The 20,862-nt window shown below is 42.7% G+C and overlaps 1 protein-coding gene across 1 annotated transcript in view; it reads left to right on the top strand.

The window, feature by feature from the left end:
- Nucleotides 1-356: 356 nt before the first annotated feature.
- Nucleotides 357-20,862, top strand: part of baz1b (bromodomain adjacent to zinc finger domain, 1B) — a 67,643-nt gene continuing 47,137 nt past the window's right edge. Inside the window, exons 1-4 of the mRNA XM_084334839.1 lie at nucleotides 357-1,194; nucleotides 2,436-2,552; nucleotides 7,839-7,983; nucleotides 8,510-8,699. Of these exons, the coding sequence (XP_084190965.1) occupies nucleotides 1,064-1,194; nucleotides 2,436-2,552; nucleotides 7,839-7,983; nucleotides 8,510-8,699 (583 nt within the window). The 5' untranslated portion in view covers nucleotides 357-1,063. The remainder of the gene's footprint in view (nucleotides 1,195-2,435; nucleotides 2,553-7,838; nucleotides 7,984-8,509; nucleotides 8,700-20,862) is intronic.

Here is a 20,862-nt window from a genome sequence, read left to right as displayed (position 1 = left end):
CCAACTTCGAAAGAGTGCTAAGCTTAACCGGCGAAAGAACTTGCCGTCACAGGATTGGCGCGACCAGAACGTCAGTGGCCAATCAGAGCGCAAAACGCGAACGCGGAAGCATACATGCGTTAGGATAAGAATAGACGCATCAGGGAGAGCAAATGACGCCACCTGACCTCTAACCTGACACTTTATATTCTGTAAGAGGCGTGACTTGTGCAATAGACAGGTCGTGGTGGCCAGTGAGTGATTGCTGCTGAGGGCGCGCTACCTTTAGGACCAATAAAAAAGGAGCGAGGAGGCGGGCTATAGCCATGCAACGCCGCTTGCTGCCGGGGAAACGAGTTCTGAGGTTGTACGGGAATTATATCAGCGGACTAGAAACTCCCGCCATTTCGACAAGGAAATAGGAATTAACCTCTTGATAGGATCATTAAACTCCCCACCCACATCTTTATAATAGCTATTATTCTGACAACGACAACTGTTGACGACTTGAAAACAACGCCACAGAGACCGTTGGTTTAACGAGGAGAGCGCGCGAGAAAAGACCGGGACCGCAGAGAGAGAGCTCGACCCCCCGACTAGAAGAAGGGAAGAAGCAGCGTCTGCTGTTGCCGCGAGTTCGAGATCATCTCGGAGAGAGAGAGAAGCTCGCATCTCCCCATCATCTTCAGCCAGCCAGGACGAGCCGAAAGTTTCCAAATCCCCCAGTAGAAGAAGGGCAACTCCAACTACCCTTCCTGTACAACACAAGTCACCCGACACAAGCATGGCCACGCTGCCGGTGAACAACAGAAGAAGGGCGCGTTGAGGAGGATGGTGGCGAGAAGAAGTGCCGTGTTGTTGTTTTGCAGCGAGGTGAGCTAGTAGTAGCGACCCACTAGCAGCGAGCTAACTAGTTGTAGCTGCTACACGCTGAGAGCGGCGCTCTGTCGGCTGGAACGTGGCGGGACGTGCCGCTAACGTTAGGCGGTGACATCTTTGGGACACTACATGCTGAAACCGTTCTTTTATTATTTCGAGCAACCTTTCGTTTTCAAGTCGCCATCGCTGCCGTCTCGCCGTCGCGATGGCACCGCTGATGGGCCGGAAGCCCTACCCGTTGGCTAAGCCGCTGGTGGCGCCCGCAGGCCCGGGGGGAGAGCAGCCGGAGGAGGTGTACACCATCCAGCACAGCCAGGAGGCCTTCAGGAACAAAGAGTATCCTTTCCGCTGCTGATCACTGAGCCCAGGCTCTCCATCTCTGTGTGAGCCAGCCGCCAAGCTAACTTATTATATAACTGAGTCACATTATAGGCACAGCGGGCTGCATGTTTATTATTGGCTTATAATAAGGCTAATGGAACTTAGCTATAGCTTGGCGGCTTTTGTTTTGCATTGTTTCCCTGCATGGACACAGTGTACACAACACACAGTACACAGGTCCTTGATGGGTCGTTTGTACTGATCGTGTCACTGTGCTTCACAGCTTATAAATGTGAATTCGTGTGATGATCACACGTAACAGTTAAGACGTTGCGTTTAGCTGGTTGGTTGCTAAATGATATAGATTGTGTTTGTCTCTTCTTCAGTCACTAGTGTCAGCTTAGCTAGCTCGAGTTAGCCCCTTTTGCTAACGATCCGTTGTGCGCCCGATCAGTGGCACCACGTCGTCTGCTTTCCAGCTGCGGCCATGGCTTGTTGGACGTTTAACCTGATATTGGTAATAAGATGGATAGTAAGGAACTATAGAAGAGCTAGATATCTGCCCAGAAGAAAGGCTATACGTTGTAGCCAGACGGTAGACAGTCTCCCACTCGTATCCTGTCCAGAAACCAAGTCAAGGTGCCAACTTGTAACGACAACCGGTTAATGACAACGTGACATAACACATTTTTAAACTGACCTTCACTCTTGATTAGGAATAAACAACGTTAACCCACGCCCAACGTCACCTCTAATCGTTATAACGATACGTAATCGCAGTGAAGTTATTTCGACTGCCAAACACTATTTTTATGACACGTTACGTCATTGATTCAAGAACCTGCATCACTGGCCACCTGGGCAGACAGTCAGACACAGTGACAAGAAGCTTTGTCATAACAACGCATGTATTGGTGACATATCACAGTTTTTGTCGTGTTGTAAACGACATACTGCTTTTGTATGTATTGGGAGTAGTGGGGTTGTGTTCATGTTTAGCTGGTTTCTGTAAATGATACACAAAATATGGCTTTGGTAGTGGAATGCTCTTAATTGTTATGGGTTGTGAGACACTCATGCCGCCTCGCCCTTTTTAATTGTTGGGCAGAGCACGTGATCTGTTAATAATGTATGAGAGGGTCTCTGGTGGCAGGCGGGGGAGTCCTCCATTCTCGTTTCTCACCCTCTTCCTTTTTGTACTATTCTGATGATCGCACGCTTGGATGTTGCAATTTCCCTGACCAAGCTGTTTACAGTGAGTATGAGGCTCGCCTGAAGAGGTACGCCGAGCGCATCTGGACATGCAAGAGCACCGGCAGCAACCAGCTCACACACAAGGAGGCCTGGGAGGAGGAGCAAGAAGTCACAGAACTGTTAGTATTCAACCGCCTTTCTTAAGCTTCTTGTGTGTGTGTGAGAGAGATTCTTTAAGCATGAACTTAGTGCACATTCTTCCACTCGTGGCATTTATAGTTTTGGAATAGGTATTCGACTTGGCTGACAATAAGGCAGTACAAGGTGGATGTAGACCGCCCGTGCTCATTTTGGTACTTGGTTGCAATTTGCATCAGATTACTCGCTAAGCTTCTTATCTCCTTCGTCTCCAAAAGCTCAGTGGTTATTGACACGACTTCTCACTTGTGCCATGAAGTGGAACATTTTGTGTATAAACAAACATGTTAAATGTGAGCTCATAGCACGTCGGCTCTTCTCTCCCAGCGAAGGTCACGTGACTCGCTGCTGCGCTGTGATTGGGTGTACCCTGTCCTCCTCCTGCCGTTCTATTTAGAGGATGTGTGATTGAGTCATCCTTGAATCTAGAATGAACCGGGGAGATTGCCTTCATCTGGCTCTGAAAGGAGAGCATAAATGAGTGATTTGAGCATACGCCATTAAATGGCTTTTGGCGCCACAGACTGCCCCCTTAAGCTGTCAGTCAGGCTCCTGTAGGTGGAGAGAAAGGTGTACTGAGCCATGTGTCAATTAGAGCCCCTCTTGTGAAGGCAGCTACACTCTGTTGCCTAGACCTAGAGTGCAGGCTGGCTGGATCATCATTGTATTTTAAAGTGGTCTATTTATACTAACCGGTACGTTGGTGCCCTCTACTGGTTAGTAAACTCTTTGTTCTGTTATGTAACACCGTGGTCCCCACTCTGAGATCAAAGCACTCAACAGCCACATACTGTTTTTTCCATGTTTTTTTTCATTCAATCATACAGAAAAAAACAGATGCGGTCACCATATGTTTGTATGGAGAAAAGAGAAAAGTGCGCAAATAATGAGCAGATAGGTACACGTGCATAATATATGTAATTGCAAATGGGAATCTCATTTTAGAATGGAATGTGTATACACAAACATCTGATTACATATTATATAGCTGTACAGTGAGGCTGTCCCCGAAGTCTGTTTTTGGGATTCGAACTTCGTCAGGGGTTTTAGTTTTTAAAATAACCTTTTTTTAATAAATATCCTCAACTAAATCCTCAATTTGAATAAAGTGATTAATCTGATTAAATTAGTATTTTTTTATGAAATCAACTTTCTTTAACACATTTGGCGCCGTGCATTGTACCCATCATTGGGTCCAGTATGCCACCGCTGTAAGCCTATGGAGATGTTTACCTTCTTTGCAGGGCTATAACTTTTTAAATATTATATATATATATTTTTTAGCGTTTATCGAACCCGGGTCGGCCGTGCCGCGACTCAGCATGTTATGTGGTTCGCCACTGGGGCGCCCCAACTTTTTAAATATTATAGCTATATCAACATTACTATGGCCCATTTAACATCGGGTATCGTTCCGGATGTGGGAACGTTATATTTTTTTCATTCATACATTGTTGTGTTAATACCGTCGAGAATATAAGTATGTTTTAAGGTTTTCTGCTGTAATTCCAAAAAACGCGAGTTATAGGCCCTGAAGCATATGATAGATTATCGATTGGCATTTCTTTCCTATACACGCTATATTAAAAAATTCAAATATATATGATCGGTATACAGCAGGGGTCAGCAACCTTTTTGACATAGAGTGCCTCTTTGAAATATAGTTGTAACTAGTGTGCCTCAACAATATTCCATGCATCGTAAATTTCTTTTCTCATAATCAGGTCTTTTTAATGATAATTTTTACATTATTACTTCATTATTGTTATTGTTATTATTAACAATATTATTATGATGGTTGTATCAACCCTAAATCTGAGTTGGGGGGGGGGGGGGAATGCAATGCAGACAAACAGCTGCATACAGTGCGACCATTTCACTCACATTTGCCCATTCATTTTTGGACACATCACACACCATCAGTGTGTGTACTGTACGTGTGCTGTCATAGCTCCACCTACAGGCCTAATGGAGAACACCAGGAGAACACCAGGATGTGAATGGAGGGTGAATGTGAGGTATATCGTGTAAATAAGTTTTGATCGCAAGACTACACTGTAAAAAAAAAAATAATAATAAGTTACCAGAACTTAAAAATATTGAGTTCAGTTACTGTGCATTAAGGTTTTCAGTTTTGAATTCATAATAAATTAACAGAAAAATAAGTACACAACCACATTATTTCAACCTAATAAAACTATGTTTATTGTCATTGTTTTAAGAACACAAGTTGACTTGGTAATACTCACATTTTGAGTAAAAAAAAATGGCTTTTAACATGTGCAATGTTCAATGAAATAGAAAAATAAATAATAAAATGTGTTGATTAATCCCACTGGTCACAATGGTGACCGTAATAATGTTTTTGTTATAAGGCTCTGCAAATGTTACTGAATGATGTCGCAATGTATTTCCAGCTAAATTGAAATAATAAACAAATAAAGGGTCTCAATTAAATATGTGGTAGTAAAAAGAACCTGTGGGAGGATTTCAACAAGATAAATGCGACAACAGTGGAAAATATTTCACTATATTTCAAAGCAAAAAAATAAACAATTTTTTTTTTTTTTTTAACTGCTGCCACCTGTGCCTATGACAATGCCCCCGCGTGCCTAAGCAGGCACGCGTGCCTAGGGTTGCCTACCCCTGGTATACAGTATGCTTCATCATGTTTGAAGGAAAGGGGGGGTGGGGTCGTTTATAATTCCTTGATCGTCAGTAACGGCTTTATTTAGTATGGGTTGATATGTTGAGCAGATGGGTTTGCAGTGAAATGAATAAACAATCGGGCTGAAAATAACGTTATATTCCTCTTACCGTTGAGACTGGAGGAAAAATATTCCAATTATTTGACGTCTATCTGCTAGATCCATTTCCTGTTTTTTGACAATAAATGCCTAAATCATATAGATTATTGCGTTTCGAAAGCGATCCGATGCACTCAAGTGTTTGTCTGGACCCACGTAACAAGATATTACTGCCGGAGGGATTTCCCCGATGCACCAGCGCCACTTCCGGTTTGGCGTGGAGTGTAACTCGCCCGATCATCCACCAGGCGGCGGTATTGAGGCGTTGCAATATCAGACAGGGTGCAGCTGCAGTCCCGCAGGGAGGCTGGATGAATTATGAATGCCATGGCGAAAAAATTACATATGGATCCCAACAACGAATTATCACGTTGGCGTTCAATGCATGGCGGGCAATAACGAATTCTCACATTGTTGGCGTCCAATGTGTTAATGAATATAACTCTTTGAATACTAGAATACTATAATATTAGTATATATATATAGCCTAATCTTTATCTGTAACTGTGAAGAAAAACCCCATTGGTTTAAACAGAATGAATAGACTCATAAAAAAACATAAAAAATTCGAATGTTGATTTAGAATTTGAATGCCAAAGTAACGAACGAAGGTCCGAACGTTTGGGCTTAGCCCTACTGTGTACATGGATATGTACTATCTACATACGTCTATATATACTAGGGCTGACCTTCGAAGCTTCGGGGCAGAGATTCGAGATAAAAACAAATATATATATATATATATTTTTTTAATCTTATGCTTTGGGACTTGTACAGCACTTTGGTCAACTTTGTTGTTTTTAAAAGGTCTCTATAAATAAAGTGGATTGGATTGATTAATTAAATGAATAATGAGTCAGGAGCTGCGCTGCCTGGGCGGCTGCTCTCCATTAGGCCTAACAAAATTAATAGTTGGTTTCCGGTTGCCGACCGACCCTGCCGATGGTGCGACCCAATATATTTTATGAGTTTAAAAAAAAAATTATAAAAAAAAAATATTTTTTTTTCTTCTTTTTAGAATAAAGTTTCATAGAAATCTTACTCAAACATTTAGTATTATGGATATTAAACATGCTGGCAGAGTACATGCATCCATGTTGTTGTGAACATTTTAATTAAATAAAGAAATTCCCTATCCATAGTCGCCGTGGGAAAGAATAAAATAAAAAAATAAAATAAAATAAATTCCCTACCTACCCATGGTCAAACTGACAACCAACAGGAAACCAACAATATATTTTACTTTTGCCTTACACAGCCAACAACATTACATTACATAATTATGTTGCAACCTTCGTTCGTTGCATTGGGGGCGCAAGATTGTGCAGGTGGGAGGGGGGATAAAAAAAATTTGATTAAAAAAAAAAATTCAAATTTTATTTTCCTTTTGAATCCCGTGCCCATCGAACGAAGCTTCGAAGTATTTAAGACGGCCCTATTATATACAGTAAATAATTAGCTTCTACACATAATCCATGTATATGTATACATTGTACATATAATGCGCTTAAATGCATACGACACACCCATACTCAATTATAGTATGTGTATATGACTTGAGTGTTGAACATGCATGCACACAAACGGTTGCCCAATCATACGCAATGTGTTCACGCATGCCCAGAGCACAAAGAGATTGAGAAAAGAAGGAAAAAGGGGAAATGAATAAATAGAATAATACAGCCAGGCAATATTACAGTTGGGCAATATAAGATAACTAGGCTATTTGTGGATTGTGTAACTAATATGAGGCATACAGAGGTGTGTCTGGGAACAGTTGTGAATTATGTCCAGGGCGTTCCTTGAACATTTTTGTTAAGATTTTGTTGCCTAATCAATGAGTTGATTTAATCAAACAAATCTGTAAAATTGTGTTTCCCCACATTCAATCATGCAGAAAGACCTCTTTGAATTAAATGCTTACCAGAGATGTGCATTGTTATTTTCAGGATATAACTCTCAGCATACTTTAATATTTATTCGCTCATTGTTGTTATTAATAACAGGACTTTGGAGAAGTCTTTATTCGGCATGCAGGCAGACACACATGCGATTTAAGTCTCTGCACTTTACCCATCCCGTCATCCTTCCCCCAAGGAACTGGACCTTCTAGCTGTGAGGTGGCAGTGTTAAACCACTACACTGTGCTGCTAGTGTGATCGTCTGCATCACAAGGGCTACTTTCTACACGGATTATAAAAAAAAAAAAAAAAACGCACCGTGTCATAGATGTGAAGCACCAGGGCAGATTATCTATGCATATGTCAAAGTGCCACGCACGTGAACCGCCACTAGGGGCAGAGTGGAAAATCATGAGTGAGTAGATGTGTGTGAGTGACAGTGAGTAGGTGACATTGCTGGTCCGTGAGGTGTGTCACAGGCTAGTAAAATGTACACGCTGCATTGAGAGTGGTTTATTGATACGTTAAATTAATTCCTACGTATCCTGTGTGTATTCAGGCTCCAGGAGGAATACCCCTTGTGGTTTGAGAAGCCAGTGTTGGAGATGGTCCACCACAACACGGTGTCTTTGGACAAGCTTGTGGAGAAGGCCTGGGTGGAGATCCTCACCAAATACGCTGTCGACGAAGAGTGTGATTTCTTGGTGTGTCTTTTATATATAAATTCTATGATAAAAAAATATCCCCAGATTTCTAAATACCATCATAAAAAGGCATTAGTGAGAGCAAATTCAATCATTTTAACCTTTAACCCCCTTTACTTAAATTGTTGATGAGTTTATCGTGACACCAGCAGGCTGCTCACTGCTTAGTGTTAATTATAGAACAGTATGATGATATATCTGTGAAACGACAACTTCGAGGGCAAAAAACACCCTTTTAACACTGCAGAGAAAATAAATGTATCAAGAATAATTGTCTTATACTCTTATTCATACCCAAGAAAGTGACATTTCCACTATATGTATGTATGCATGTATATATATTATGGCTGTGAGAAAGATTTTTGGATTTGTATCATTCACAGATTAATATAATTGAAATTGGTTGATTCATAGTTGACCGGTATTCTTAGGGACAATAACGGCCATCTTACTTTATTATTTTTTTTTTAAAGTTTTGCTCATCATCACATTTCCCCGCTGGCCTTTCTCGTCTGTCTCTGTTCAGGTGGGGAAAGACAAGAGTCTGCGGGTGAAGGTGGTGAAAATACATCCCCTGGAGAACGCAGAGGGTGAGGCGGCTGAGAAGAAGCTGGAGGGGGCCTGCGACTCCCCGTCCAGCGACAAGGAGAACGCCAGCCAGGAGAACCAGGGGAAAGAGCCTCCGCACGAGGAGGAGAGCAGGAGGGAGAGCCTCAGTAAGTACCACTCGGTAGAGCCCAAGGTAGGAGGAGGTAGAGCCTCAGTAGAGCCCAAGGTAGGAGGAGGTAGAGCCCAAGGTAGGAGGAGGTAGAGCCTCAGTAGAGCCCAAGGTAGGAGGAGGTAGAGCCTCAGTAGCGCCCAAGGTAGGAGGAGGTAGAGCCTCAGTAGCGCCCAAGGTAGGAGGAGGTAGAGCCCAAGGTAGGAGGAGGTAGAGCCCAAGGTAGGAGGAGGTAGAGCCTCAGTAGCGCCCAAGGTAGGAGGAGGTAGAGCCCAAGGTAGGAGGAGGTAGAGCCTCAGTAGCGCCCAAGGTAGGAGGAGGTAGAGCCTCAGTAGAGCCCAAGGTAGGAGGAGGTAGAGCCTCAGTAGAGCCCAAGGTAGGAGGAGGTAGAGCCTCAGTAGAGCCCAAGGTAGGAGGAGGTAGAGCCTCAGTAGCGCCCAAGGTAGGAGTAGGTAGAGCAGGGGTCTGCAATTAGGTTTGGCCACGGGCCAGATTTTCCCCAAGCCGTTGCTTGGCGGGCCAGGATCAAAAACAATGGCTAATTTAATATACTGATATTGAAAAAAGACAAACGTTTTTCTCTGGTCTGCATCCCCTTAACAATTGTGTGTGTTGCGCCGTACTGTATTGTACCCATTCTGCAATCTGTTAAATAAAGTTTTCATTCATTCATGAACAGCAGATCAGCTGTTGCAGATCACCGCGGCGGGTGATGAACAGATCAGAATGCATGAAAACACGACTCACCATACCTTTGTTGTTAAGTCCTCCAAAATCCCTGCTAATGTTTGAAACATGTCATATCCACTCGCCGCCCTCCAATTCCAGATTGGCGTTGAATGCAGCTACTTTATCTGCCAACTTGAACACAGTTGTCATCATTGCCTCGTTGTTGTTGTTGTCGCCACATATTATGCAGAGAGGACGTCGGCTCGGCACGCAAGAAACTCACTCGCATCTCGAACGCGGAAGTGAAAGTGCATTAGGGAAATATACATGCGGCCCGGTGGGACTATTCCATTGGTTCTCCCAGTCCACGTGACCATTTCTAGCATTTCAATTGGCTATAGTGACAGACATGCTTTTGATTACTACCGGTAGATAGATACAGCTTCACAATAAAAGACACCCTGGCGTCCCGAGTGAATATTTCCCGCACGTTAAATAAATATCATATTCTCAAAATAATCTGACGGGCCAGAAATTATTGGAGTGAATATAGGGAGCGAAATTAACTTTTTGACTCACCGGCCAGTGGCTGGTAGATGGGAAGAATCTACCCGCCAAGCATATTTCTTACCTGCCAAATTTTTTTTGATTAAAAAAAAAAATATATATATATTTTATATATTTTTTTTAAATAAAATATATATTTTTTTTGATCCACTTTTTCTCCCATTTTTCTATATTTTCCTCCCATCCCAATTTCGTATCGTCCAATTCAACCCTCCCCTGTCACAAACGCTGTTTCTTGCCTCCCACAAGCCGGCTGCAATGTGGACTAAGTCATACATAGCACAAGTCCCCTCCGGTACTTGAGGTAACAGCAGTCGCATCTTTTCACCTGCGCAGCTCGATCTCTCAGTGGCGAGGAGTAACGCGTGGGAGACTCACGCTGCCCCCGACACTTCCTGATTCTACTGCGCAGGCGCACCAACCGACCTGTAGGAGTCGCTGTCCACAACGCCCGATCCCCACCCATCAGTTTCCCACCCCCTAATACGGCCAATGTGTATTAGTACGGACGACCAGCTAAACTGAAAGCAATGTGGAGTGCTGGGATCGAACAGGCGATCCCAGCGTCTCCGCATTTGTGGCGAGCGCCTTGCCCACTACGCCACGTAGCCGCCCTAATAAAATATATATAATCATACTTGTAGTTGTATTATCTGCGAGACATCGCCACCACGCAATAAGTCAAAATGCTCGCTATCTGCAAACGGCTCCACTGTCTGTGTATACTTGAGTAGCCTCCAGCTCCAGCAAGGATTCTCCGGCGATGCAGCTAGACCCTATACTAATACTCTACATTCAGCATGCAAGGATTCTCCGGCGCTGCAGCTGGACCCTATTGGTATAATGTTACGGTTCTTTGGTCAAATCACATTCATCAAGCCCTCAGCTAGAATACGCATTGAATCAATGTTATAAGACATTGATATCAGGAGCTATCTGTAGCTACTGCTAGCCCGCTAGATAACGTTAAGACAATTTAGTTTACTGGGACATATAGAGCTAACGTGAGCTAGCTAACGTGAGCTAGCTAACGAGGGAACGGAGGTATTATGCACTCGAGTCGACTATTGCTGGAGCATTTGTTGATATCAGCAGCTAGCCAGCTAGATACCGTTAGACAATGCCTCGTCATGTATTAAACTAAAAGTGAATAGTTGACTGGGTCATTGTTTAAACGGTAACGGTAGCTCATGGAGGTCCGATCTAGACTAGAGCAGACTGCCTCTGTGTTGATACGAGCAGAAGCCAATAGTATCCCGCTGCAGGGCTGGCCCGGCTGGGCGGATATGACTCGTTGCCACGTTTTTTTTCAAAATAAGAATATCATACGAACCGAATGTTGCTAACTGCCGGAGCCATCGATATTATGACTCTAGCTGCGCTTGGGGCGGAAATGAGACCTGCACAGATTTTCAAAATAGAGTATCGTTATGAACTACACGTCTACACGCCACACGGCGGGCAGACCTCTCAGTGGCAAGCGCCAAAGGTAAAAACTGAGCGCCCCTGGCGGGCGGCGGCCTTAAATTTCGCCCCCTGCTGGCGGGCCAATGTCGGGCCGCCTATTGCCGATCCCTGAGGTAGAGCCTCAGTAGCGCCCAAGGTAGGAGGAGGTAGAGCCTCAGTAGCGCCCAAGGTAGGAGGGAGGTAGAGCCTCAGTAGAGCCCAAGGTAGGAGGAGGTAGAGCCTCAGTAGAGCCCAAGGTAGGAGGAGGTAGAGCCTCAGTAGCGCCCAAGGTAGGAGGAGGTAGAGCCTAGAGCCATATGAAAATCGTGGACGGAATCGTGGAATTAACCAATACAAATGGAATCAACTGCAAAACGTGGAATATTGCAGAATTTGGCCTAATCTGGACTGAAATTCCGTTTTTGGGTGGAACGTTTGGTGCACACGCGACTGGGGAGGCGGGGACCAGCGTTTCCGTTGGAACATATTCGTGCCGGTCTGGGTGTCCTGCAAGATTTCTATCACCGGACATATTCGAGAAATTCCGGTCAGAGTTTTAAACAGCAGTCTATTATAATCACATTTTTATGAGCTAACGAATTCCGTTATAATTGGACATGTGTATTAATTACATCAAGCGAAGAATGAGAAATTGATTTGCAGAATCAAATTACTGTCTCTCGCCTCTCAAGTTAGTGCGATACGCTACCAGCATCAAGCTCCCGCCCCGCAGGCTTGCGCTGCAGCAGCTGTCGCACGCACCCCCAAATTAATCTCGAGTCGACATCGCTTCACCTCGTTGTATCAGACACGTCACACATATCATAATGTTCAACTTCACACACAGCAAACTGTAGTTGATCATCACATTGCCTCGTTTGCTAGCTCGTCGCCACATGCAGAGAGGACGAGCCACATGCGCGTAACTCATTTGTTAATTTCATTATAGGTTATAGCCTACATTTAGTTATAATCAATAATATGCATTACTATGTGACACGGCAGTCAACCAACAGTTGCATATGATTAAAAAATGTCAACACTCACGACTCACCCCGTCTCTCGTTGTGCCTATCCGTTTTGTACCTGCATGCGAGAACAGTGGGGGCGTCTGGTTGGTTCGACTTTAATAGATCCCCATTGGAACAGGCGAGGCTCGCAACGGTAGCAGCAGACTGGGGATGCTCTTTGTGGTTCAATCAATAAAGTGTACTTTGTGTCAGTTCAATCAATGTTATCTCTCGTTGACTCGTACATCATAGAGGCTATCTACTAGAGCGCTATTTGAAATGGATGCACCGCACGTTGACCCGGGAACCGTGTGCGCGCGGAAGAATACATTTCCCCATGGATATACAAAGACGTCCGGGTCAGAGTTTATTGAGCTTAAAAACAATTGATATGCTATAGGCTATATACAATTAAAGAATGACATCATCAAGGCATGTAGATTTATAATATATATTTTTTTTATAACTTTCTGTATTGCAGGAAAAATGTATTAGACATTACAGTTGCAGTATTGAAATTGAAAACTACGCTTTTGCGTAAAGGCAAACGCACATGGCCGCCTAGTTATAGTTGAAAGTGGGGGCGCATTTTTTTTAGAATTTTTATTTTTTATTTTTATTTTTTTTCTAATTTTAATTTTTAATTTTTTTTTGACGGGCAACGGGTGGTTTGGAGGGGGTCCGGCACGACCCCCTCCACGGCAGATATTTTTTTCATTTAATGAACCTGTACGTGCAATTTCCTGCAATATAGAGCCTTCAATCTTGACTAATAAAGCTGCTCTTTTCACTATAAAACTCAGTTTATATTGCAGTATGATAGCCAATTACTATAATAATAATAATAATATTAAAAAATGGAATTAACATATTGCAGAATGGGTACAATATAGTACGGCTCAATACACACAATTGTTAAGGGGATGCAGACCAGAAAAATACTTTTGTTTTGTTTACATCAGGGTCCCCCATTTACAATTCATAATGAATTGTAAGTAAGGGTGCAATTAACATCGTGCAATCCATTATTTGTGGAGCCCGCCCTTTAAGTCTTTGAGCTATTAGGCTACTAGGGTTCTTACTTTGCGTTTTGGTGTACTGAAAAATGCTTTGATGTCTGTATTCTTTCTTTTTTCTGCCATGTTACCTGGTTGGCTGGACACACACACACACACATTTTCATTTCAGGTATTGTACCTTAAGATAATTGAACATCTTGATTTACCGTAAATCCTCAAATATAGGACGTGTCTTCTATTTACCTCAGCTGCAAAGAGCACCAGGCCTTTATTAGAGAGGCTTATATAAGAGGCAGGCCTTAATTTAAAAAAAATGACACTCATGGACATAATCCCTTCATTTTCAGACTTTTATTGCATTATTATTATAATAAAAAAAAAAAAAAAAAAAATTGGGGGGGGGGGGGGGGGGGGGGGGGGGGGGGCCTCGTCACTAAAGGCCCACGGGCCGCGGCCGTCGTTAATCCGGCCCTGCTCGTCTGCCATAGCGAACGTTAAAATTTGCAAACGAAGTCAACGTTATCCAGCTGACGACACCACATATCTAGATATATGACAACGTTAGCTAGCGGCTAGCACTAAAGCTAACGCCAACCAGAGGGAAACTTTGTTATTATTATTATTGACCAGATGGCATTTCGGACCAGGAAACAATTTTATTGTATTGCGTGGTAGAAGTTATACCACTCAATAGTAAAGATGATGTCTAACATAATAGTTTGTTCGAACAACTGAACTTACTTAGTGGAAGATCCTGCTGTTGTGACAAAGTGTTCACGCTGCCTGCGTATCAGTTTACACCTGGAGGCTGCCTGCAGCGCTGTGAGACTGGAGTGCGCGTCCGCTCTGTCTGCTGGGGGCTGGATCAAACCATATCGGACAGGGGGGTGTCGCAGTCTTTGGAAACTTAAAAACTTGCTATTAAGTGTCATTGCGTATTATTAATTTGATTGAAATTACATAGTTATGGTTAGATAATATTTATATATGGGGGGGGGATATATCATATGATCAAAAAGTGAGGGAGCAAAGAGACGAGTTTGCTCCCCCAAGTTCAATACTGGTAGAGCACCCGCTTCGTCTGCTCAATTACGTAGGCGCCTATGCAAACGCAGACAAAAACGTTGATTGGGGCAACACGAACACTAACACAACAATTGTATTCTAAAATAGAATAAAAACGATTTGCAAACTAACAAAAAATGTAGGCCTATCTGGCTTACAGGCGAATTCCCTTCCCAGAACATTGGGTCTCATTCTCCAAGGATTTACGAGTTACGACAAAAAGGGCTTTCTCTTAGGGCCTTTTCTCAGAAACGAACAAAATTACATGTAGGCCACACTAGGCCTATCTGGCTTATAACATTTTAATTATGGCGTGCTGCTGCTGACTTAAAATCAAATAGGCGAATTCCCTTTTGCTATAAGCCTTTTCTCAGATCAAATAAAATAGAATAAAAAAAACAAATAAAATAACCAGAACCTATTGCTGGCTCATAACGTTTTACTTCCTACGCGTTTTCGCAGCAGTGAAGCATGCAGCTGCCGAATTAAAATCGAATGTGCCAAGTGTCTCTCGACAACTTGCAAGGCGCATAAGTCTTGTGACCTTGTCCTCCCTGAGGCGACTTCGCTGCGCTGTTTTGATCCTGTTCTGCAGAGAGAACCCTCTCTGCTGGCACACTGGAGACGGGGATCAGGCAGGCTACCTTGGCCAGTTTGGCCCACTCTGGATAGATTTAGCTAAAATCCCTAATGAGGATTTCGCATGCCGTTGAAAAAGTCAAGCCTCCATAACCGCGGAGCGCTGTCATCATAGCAATGGCATCTCGTTGCGCGCTTGTGGCATCAATGAGAGGGGCTGTGGCTGGTGCTGACTTATCCTCGCTGGTCATTTCTTGGCCAAAATGACCAATAATGGTTCGGATGGCTGGTTCAGCATATTCCCGAAGCCCTGAGGGGACGGCATGATAAATAATCATTGATTAATTTTTATGAAAAGCCAATAAACAACTTTAAACAACTTATTACATGGCATCGACAGCCTGATTAACTGAAAAGTAGGAAGGTTTAAATGTTATCCTGTTATTTTCATTATTGTTATTATGATTATTTTATTATGATTATTAATAAGAATAGCCATACATTTTCGCGATATAGGCGAGCATTTTAGGTTATTAAAAAATGATATACCTATTTAAAGAATGATGCTACGACTTTTGCAACAAACTAAATCAAATTGACTTCTACTTACCATCCTGTGGGTATCGCGAGGGGTTCAGAAGGACGTCGAAGCAGTTAAGCAGATCCAGGGAATCTTCAGGGAATCGGTCGTGTAAAGCATCTATTAGATGTTGAATGTAGCGTGCTTGGGCACTTTTGAAAGCCTGAACGGGCCGGTCACCTGCATGTGTCAATTTCACATCCTTGTACATCAGGGTTTCCGTTAGAAAAAATTGTTGCCGGTCTCCGTGACCTGCAAGATTTCAATCTACCGGACAAATGAGATTAATTCCGGTCATAGTTTATTGAGCTTTAACAATTGATAGGCAGGCTATATAAAGAATGTCATCCTCAAGGCATGTAGATTTATAATAGTATTACTTAAAACTAGGCTACTTTTGCGTATACAGTCATTAATATATTCCAAATAAAATAAGTCCCTCGATACTCCGTGCTGCTGCTGACTTGAAATAAAATAGACCGCGTATGTGGGCAGTCGGTCCGACACTAAACAGCAGTCTGTTATAATCACATTTTTATGAGCTAACGAATTCCGTTATATTGGACATTTGTATTAATTATATCAAGCGAAGAACTGAGAAAGCAGAGAGACGGCAACATTATCGTGGTTTGCGTGACGACTCTCTCCACCTCGCAACGACTTATTTGCAAAGAGTATGGCGCTGCAGAGCAGCTGATTCAGCTGTTATTGGCTCTTTTCTGGGAACCGCACAGCAGCGCCCCCCACCCAACATTGGCTGAAAATGGCTGAATTGGAGTACTGCTGGAATACTGCATTGTGCTGCTGTTGCTATGGCTCTGCAGCTTCACAAAAGTTCGCACACCCAGCACTAAGCTCTCGCTGACAACGTCGTTGTCATTATTAGAAGCAACGAGGAAACAAATGTAATGATCGTTTCGTTCATCGCATAGGCTATTTAATTTTAGCCTATTTTAATACAATTCAAATAATCAAATTGTGCTTAGACTCAGGGAATTATTTTCACCGGACATTAAGACCGGAGAGATTAAATATGTCGGACTTCAACAGATTTTGCCGGTCAAATACCGGTAATTACCGGCTAACGGAAACGCTGTTGTACATGCCTCCCATGGAATCTGTCTGGAACCTCTCTTCTTCTGGACCTGGGGCATGTAGTAACTGTGTGAGTGCCGCGACTGATGCGTGAACCATTGGTCGGATTGCGGCCAGATTGACGTCCTCTTTCTGGAAAACCAAATTCAGTTTGGTCATCACCGGTAGCACTTCAGCCAGTGCGTGAGTCAAGGCGATGGAGTACGACTGGATTTGACCCAGGATGCCTTGGGCTTGGGCATTTCCTCCCACAGCCTCTTCATTTAGCTCCATCACCAGAGCAGGCCAGTTACTTTTGATACCCTCCACTGCCCTGTGCAAGGATAGCCAGTGGACAGCGCACGGCTGCTTTAGGCTCGTCATGTCTTCATCGCTGAGCGCTGCTGCCATTTGACGGAGGCGATTGGTCCTGCTGGCTGAGTGCTTGTAATAGGAGTACACAGAGGCAATTGTGCGCTTGTAGGCTCCTACCTGGTCCACAGCTTTAGCAGCATCTAGCGCGGCCAGCGCAGCTCGGTGGGCACCACAGTGCACCTGAATGGAAAACGCACTCTCTCTCTTCAGAAGAGCACCAACTCCACCACGCTTCCCCATCATTACACTGGCCCCATCCGAGCCCAGGCCAGTGTCGAATATACACTGTGCGGTCCCGGACTGCACATCATAATTGCCCAGAAAACACGTCTCAACTCTTCCTTTTTTTCTAACTTGACGTATACAATCAGCTTCTTGTTCACCGTGATATTTACAGTCTCATCAATTATAATGCCAATGAAGTCACTCCCCTTTAGCTTTTCATCCAGCTGTTTCATCACAACGTCTTCCAGCGCCCTTTCCATGTCATCAACGGAGTCGCTGTGCCGGTAAATGCCGGCACACGTGACAAAATCTGGAGCCTTAAGTTCTCTCAGTAGGTCAGTCAACCCTACAAACTGATGACATGCGATGTCATTTTTGGCCATGTGAAATACAACTTGTAGCTGAGAGCACAGCTTCTTGTTGGACGTTTCATTCGCTTTATCACAGTGGCCTTGCATTGCGTTTTGCTGTTGCGTTAGGTAGACGGCTGATATGTGGTCACTACACTGACTGTGCTCCGTGAGAGCCGAGATTCTCATATTCGTTGCTCCTCTTGTGAATCCATTTTTCCTCCCAGATTTCTCGCATTTTTCGCAAATTTTTTTTTCTTCTGCATTTATAATGTCGCACCTCAGCCACGAGAATTTAACTTTCCACTCGGGCCTGAACGCTCGACATTTTTGTTTCTTTTCCGCGGGAGGAGCCACCACGGCATCAGCGTCAGCGGTCTCTGTGACTTCAAGTTCAGAAGATTCATCTTCGTTGTCATTATTAGACCTGCTTGTGCTTGGTTTCATGAAATATTTACTAAGCTTAGCTTGTTTCGCCATCTCTCTCTCTTCCTCGTATACCTGTTTGTCGTTATGGTGGCCAGAGCGTGCAGGCTCAAAAAAAAAGAAAATTAAGTTTCACATCTGAGCGGCGCCATCCTATCAGAGTGAAGCAACAATGAAACTGAAAATGGAATTATTGTTTCGTTCATCGCATAGGCTATTTAATTTTAGCCGATTTTAATACAATTCAAATAATAAAATTGTGCTTAGAGGAATTATTTTCACCGGACATTAAGACCGGAGAGATTTAAATATTCGGACTTCAACATATTTTGCCGGTCAAATACCGGTAATTACCGGCTAACGGAAACGCTGGCGGGGACGCTAGAGCGGGTTACACACAACACAGCAGTGTCCAAGCGTCTGGCTGCTTCAGTCTTAACATCGTCAAGAAGCTAAGGAATTAAGCCCTAAATTCAGAGCAGAGCAGTATTTAATGCAAACGATTGTCATTATACACTGTCCTTTATAAACGAAATAAACTAAACTAAAGGTGCCTAAATTATGCATTACTATATTTCATCACAATATAATATATAGCTAGGCTACTGACATTGTCATTGTGATAATGTCAGTAGTAGCTAGCTGTATCTATTGTTTACACTTGAAATGTGTATTTTTATTTTGTCACAATTATTATTTGAAAAATATTGTTAAAATTGAACTGTATTTCTGAGTTGCAGCACTTCAAAACATTAAATGGACTGTTATATCTTATTCAGTTGTGGACATTTATTAATTCCCACTTATTAGACACTATTTCTGATGGTAAAATGAGCATAAAAAGCAAAATACAGAATTCTAAAATATTAAAACGGAAAAAACAGAATTTGGGAAAAGATTTAATGGAATTTGGAAAATAATAAAACTGATTTCATATGGCTCTAGTAGAGCCTCAGTAAGTAAATACGTGTGAATTTTAGCAGCATGAATGAATGGTGAGTTCATCTGCTACACCACAGCTTAGACACAGCTCTTAGTTTCTCAGTGAGCACAAGCCAGAGTGGGAAAGTCTCAGGAAATCTCTTCATTACAACCCAGACTTTTTTAACAGCAACACATGGAAATCTCAAAGTAGTAGAAACCTCCATTAACGCTTTGATTAACAGCAATGCGGTGCACCTTATCCCTGTTAAATGCCACCACCCACTTCAATGATAGCGTTGTGAGCGCATAATCTCTGTCTTAAATTATGGCTATGTGTCTAATCTCCCCGTCGTTTATCAATGACTTGTTTGCAGTCAACATTGTCAAAGGATTGTTTTTTAATCGCTTCATTTCCGTTTTATAGCATTTTGAAAAACCCTCATTTTCAAGGAAAATATAAAGATTCCGTGATAAACGGCATTTACTGGAATATTCTGGCATACACAAACGGTGTCATTTTTCGGCCTATTTATGAATAGTTTTCAAATAAACGCTAGATTATCGATGGTATGTGTATTTATGCACGCTACAAACGCTGATATCTCTGTGAAAATAGCTCTGATTATCCTAAGACTGGTAAAATAAATTCCTTACCTCAGAACAGATGTTATCCAAAAAGATTATTCAAATTCCTGATCGCCATTCCAAATATCGATCGCGTTTATTGATTCAGCGTTGGGTACTGTAAATACATAATCCACATGTTTTCCGGGCCGGCGATCACAATGGATTCTTCAGTTGGCTTGACGGAAAAGTTAAATGAGGAAACTGGCGGTATCTTCCCAATTGAGCTCAGAGAGACTCTGCAACACTAACCTGAGGCTCGATTGATGAAATATGAATTCAAATCGCCAATAAAAAAAAATACGACAAACAAACGCTATATAGCGTTGGCGGCACTCAACGGTCGGCATGAACTAATGACAACGCGTGGCTGGCACTCAAAGTGTTAAAGGGAAAAACCCTAATGAAGGTCTGTGAAATTGGCCCATTTTATATCATCCTACATAGATGGCAGGCCGAGTCTGTCTAAAGTGAACTTGATTGATCCATGTTGGTAGACTACACAATTCTTTGTGTGATATCTAGTTATTATGTTGAGTCAAAATACGTTTGTTGGCCAGCCGTCTGGTGGTCATCGGTTTTCGTAATCTTACATTTAAATTAAATGTTTGCTCATGCATATCTTTGGACACCTCTAGCTGATAAACCAATCAGGATACAGAAACGGGAAATAGGGACCCCAAAATTGTCAACAAGAACAACAGAATGGATCTGACTGGAACGCTAGCTGGATTATACATTGCAACATGAGACTGTAAATACTATTGTAATAAAACGTTCAAAACTATGTTCAATTTGTGTATTGTTTTGTTACTATAAGATTGTATTTCGCACTGTATTAAGCCATACCGACGTCACAGATGAGCTTTAGATGGTTAACGTGATATTAACGTTAGATCTATCCGACCTAAATACTATTGTAATAAAACGTTCAAAACTATGTTCAACTTGTGTTTTGTTTCTTACTATAAGATTGTATTTCGCACTGTATTAAGCCATACCGACATCAGGTGAGCTTGCTAGCCATTAGATGGATAACGTGATATTAACGTTAGATTTAACCGACCACAATTTGATTAGAAATGTATTACCTCACTTTGTTGGTCCCTCACGAAAGTCTTTCTCTGGTCTGCATCCCCTCAACAATTGTGTGTATTGAGCCGTACTGTATTGTACCCATTCTGCAATCTGTTAACCGTTTTCAATCAATGTCAGACGTCCTCTCTAT

Source organism: Notolepis coatsorum, assembly GCF_963971535.1.
Source record: "Notolepis coatsorum genome assembly, chromosome: 1".
NCBI lineage: Eukaryota > Metazoa > Chordata > Actinopteri > Aulopiformes > Paralepididae > Notolepis > Notolepis coatsorum.
The sequence above is the reverse complement of the archived record's forward strand: the minus strand, read 5'-3'. Positions and strand labels throughout refer to the sequence as shown.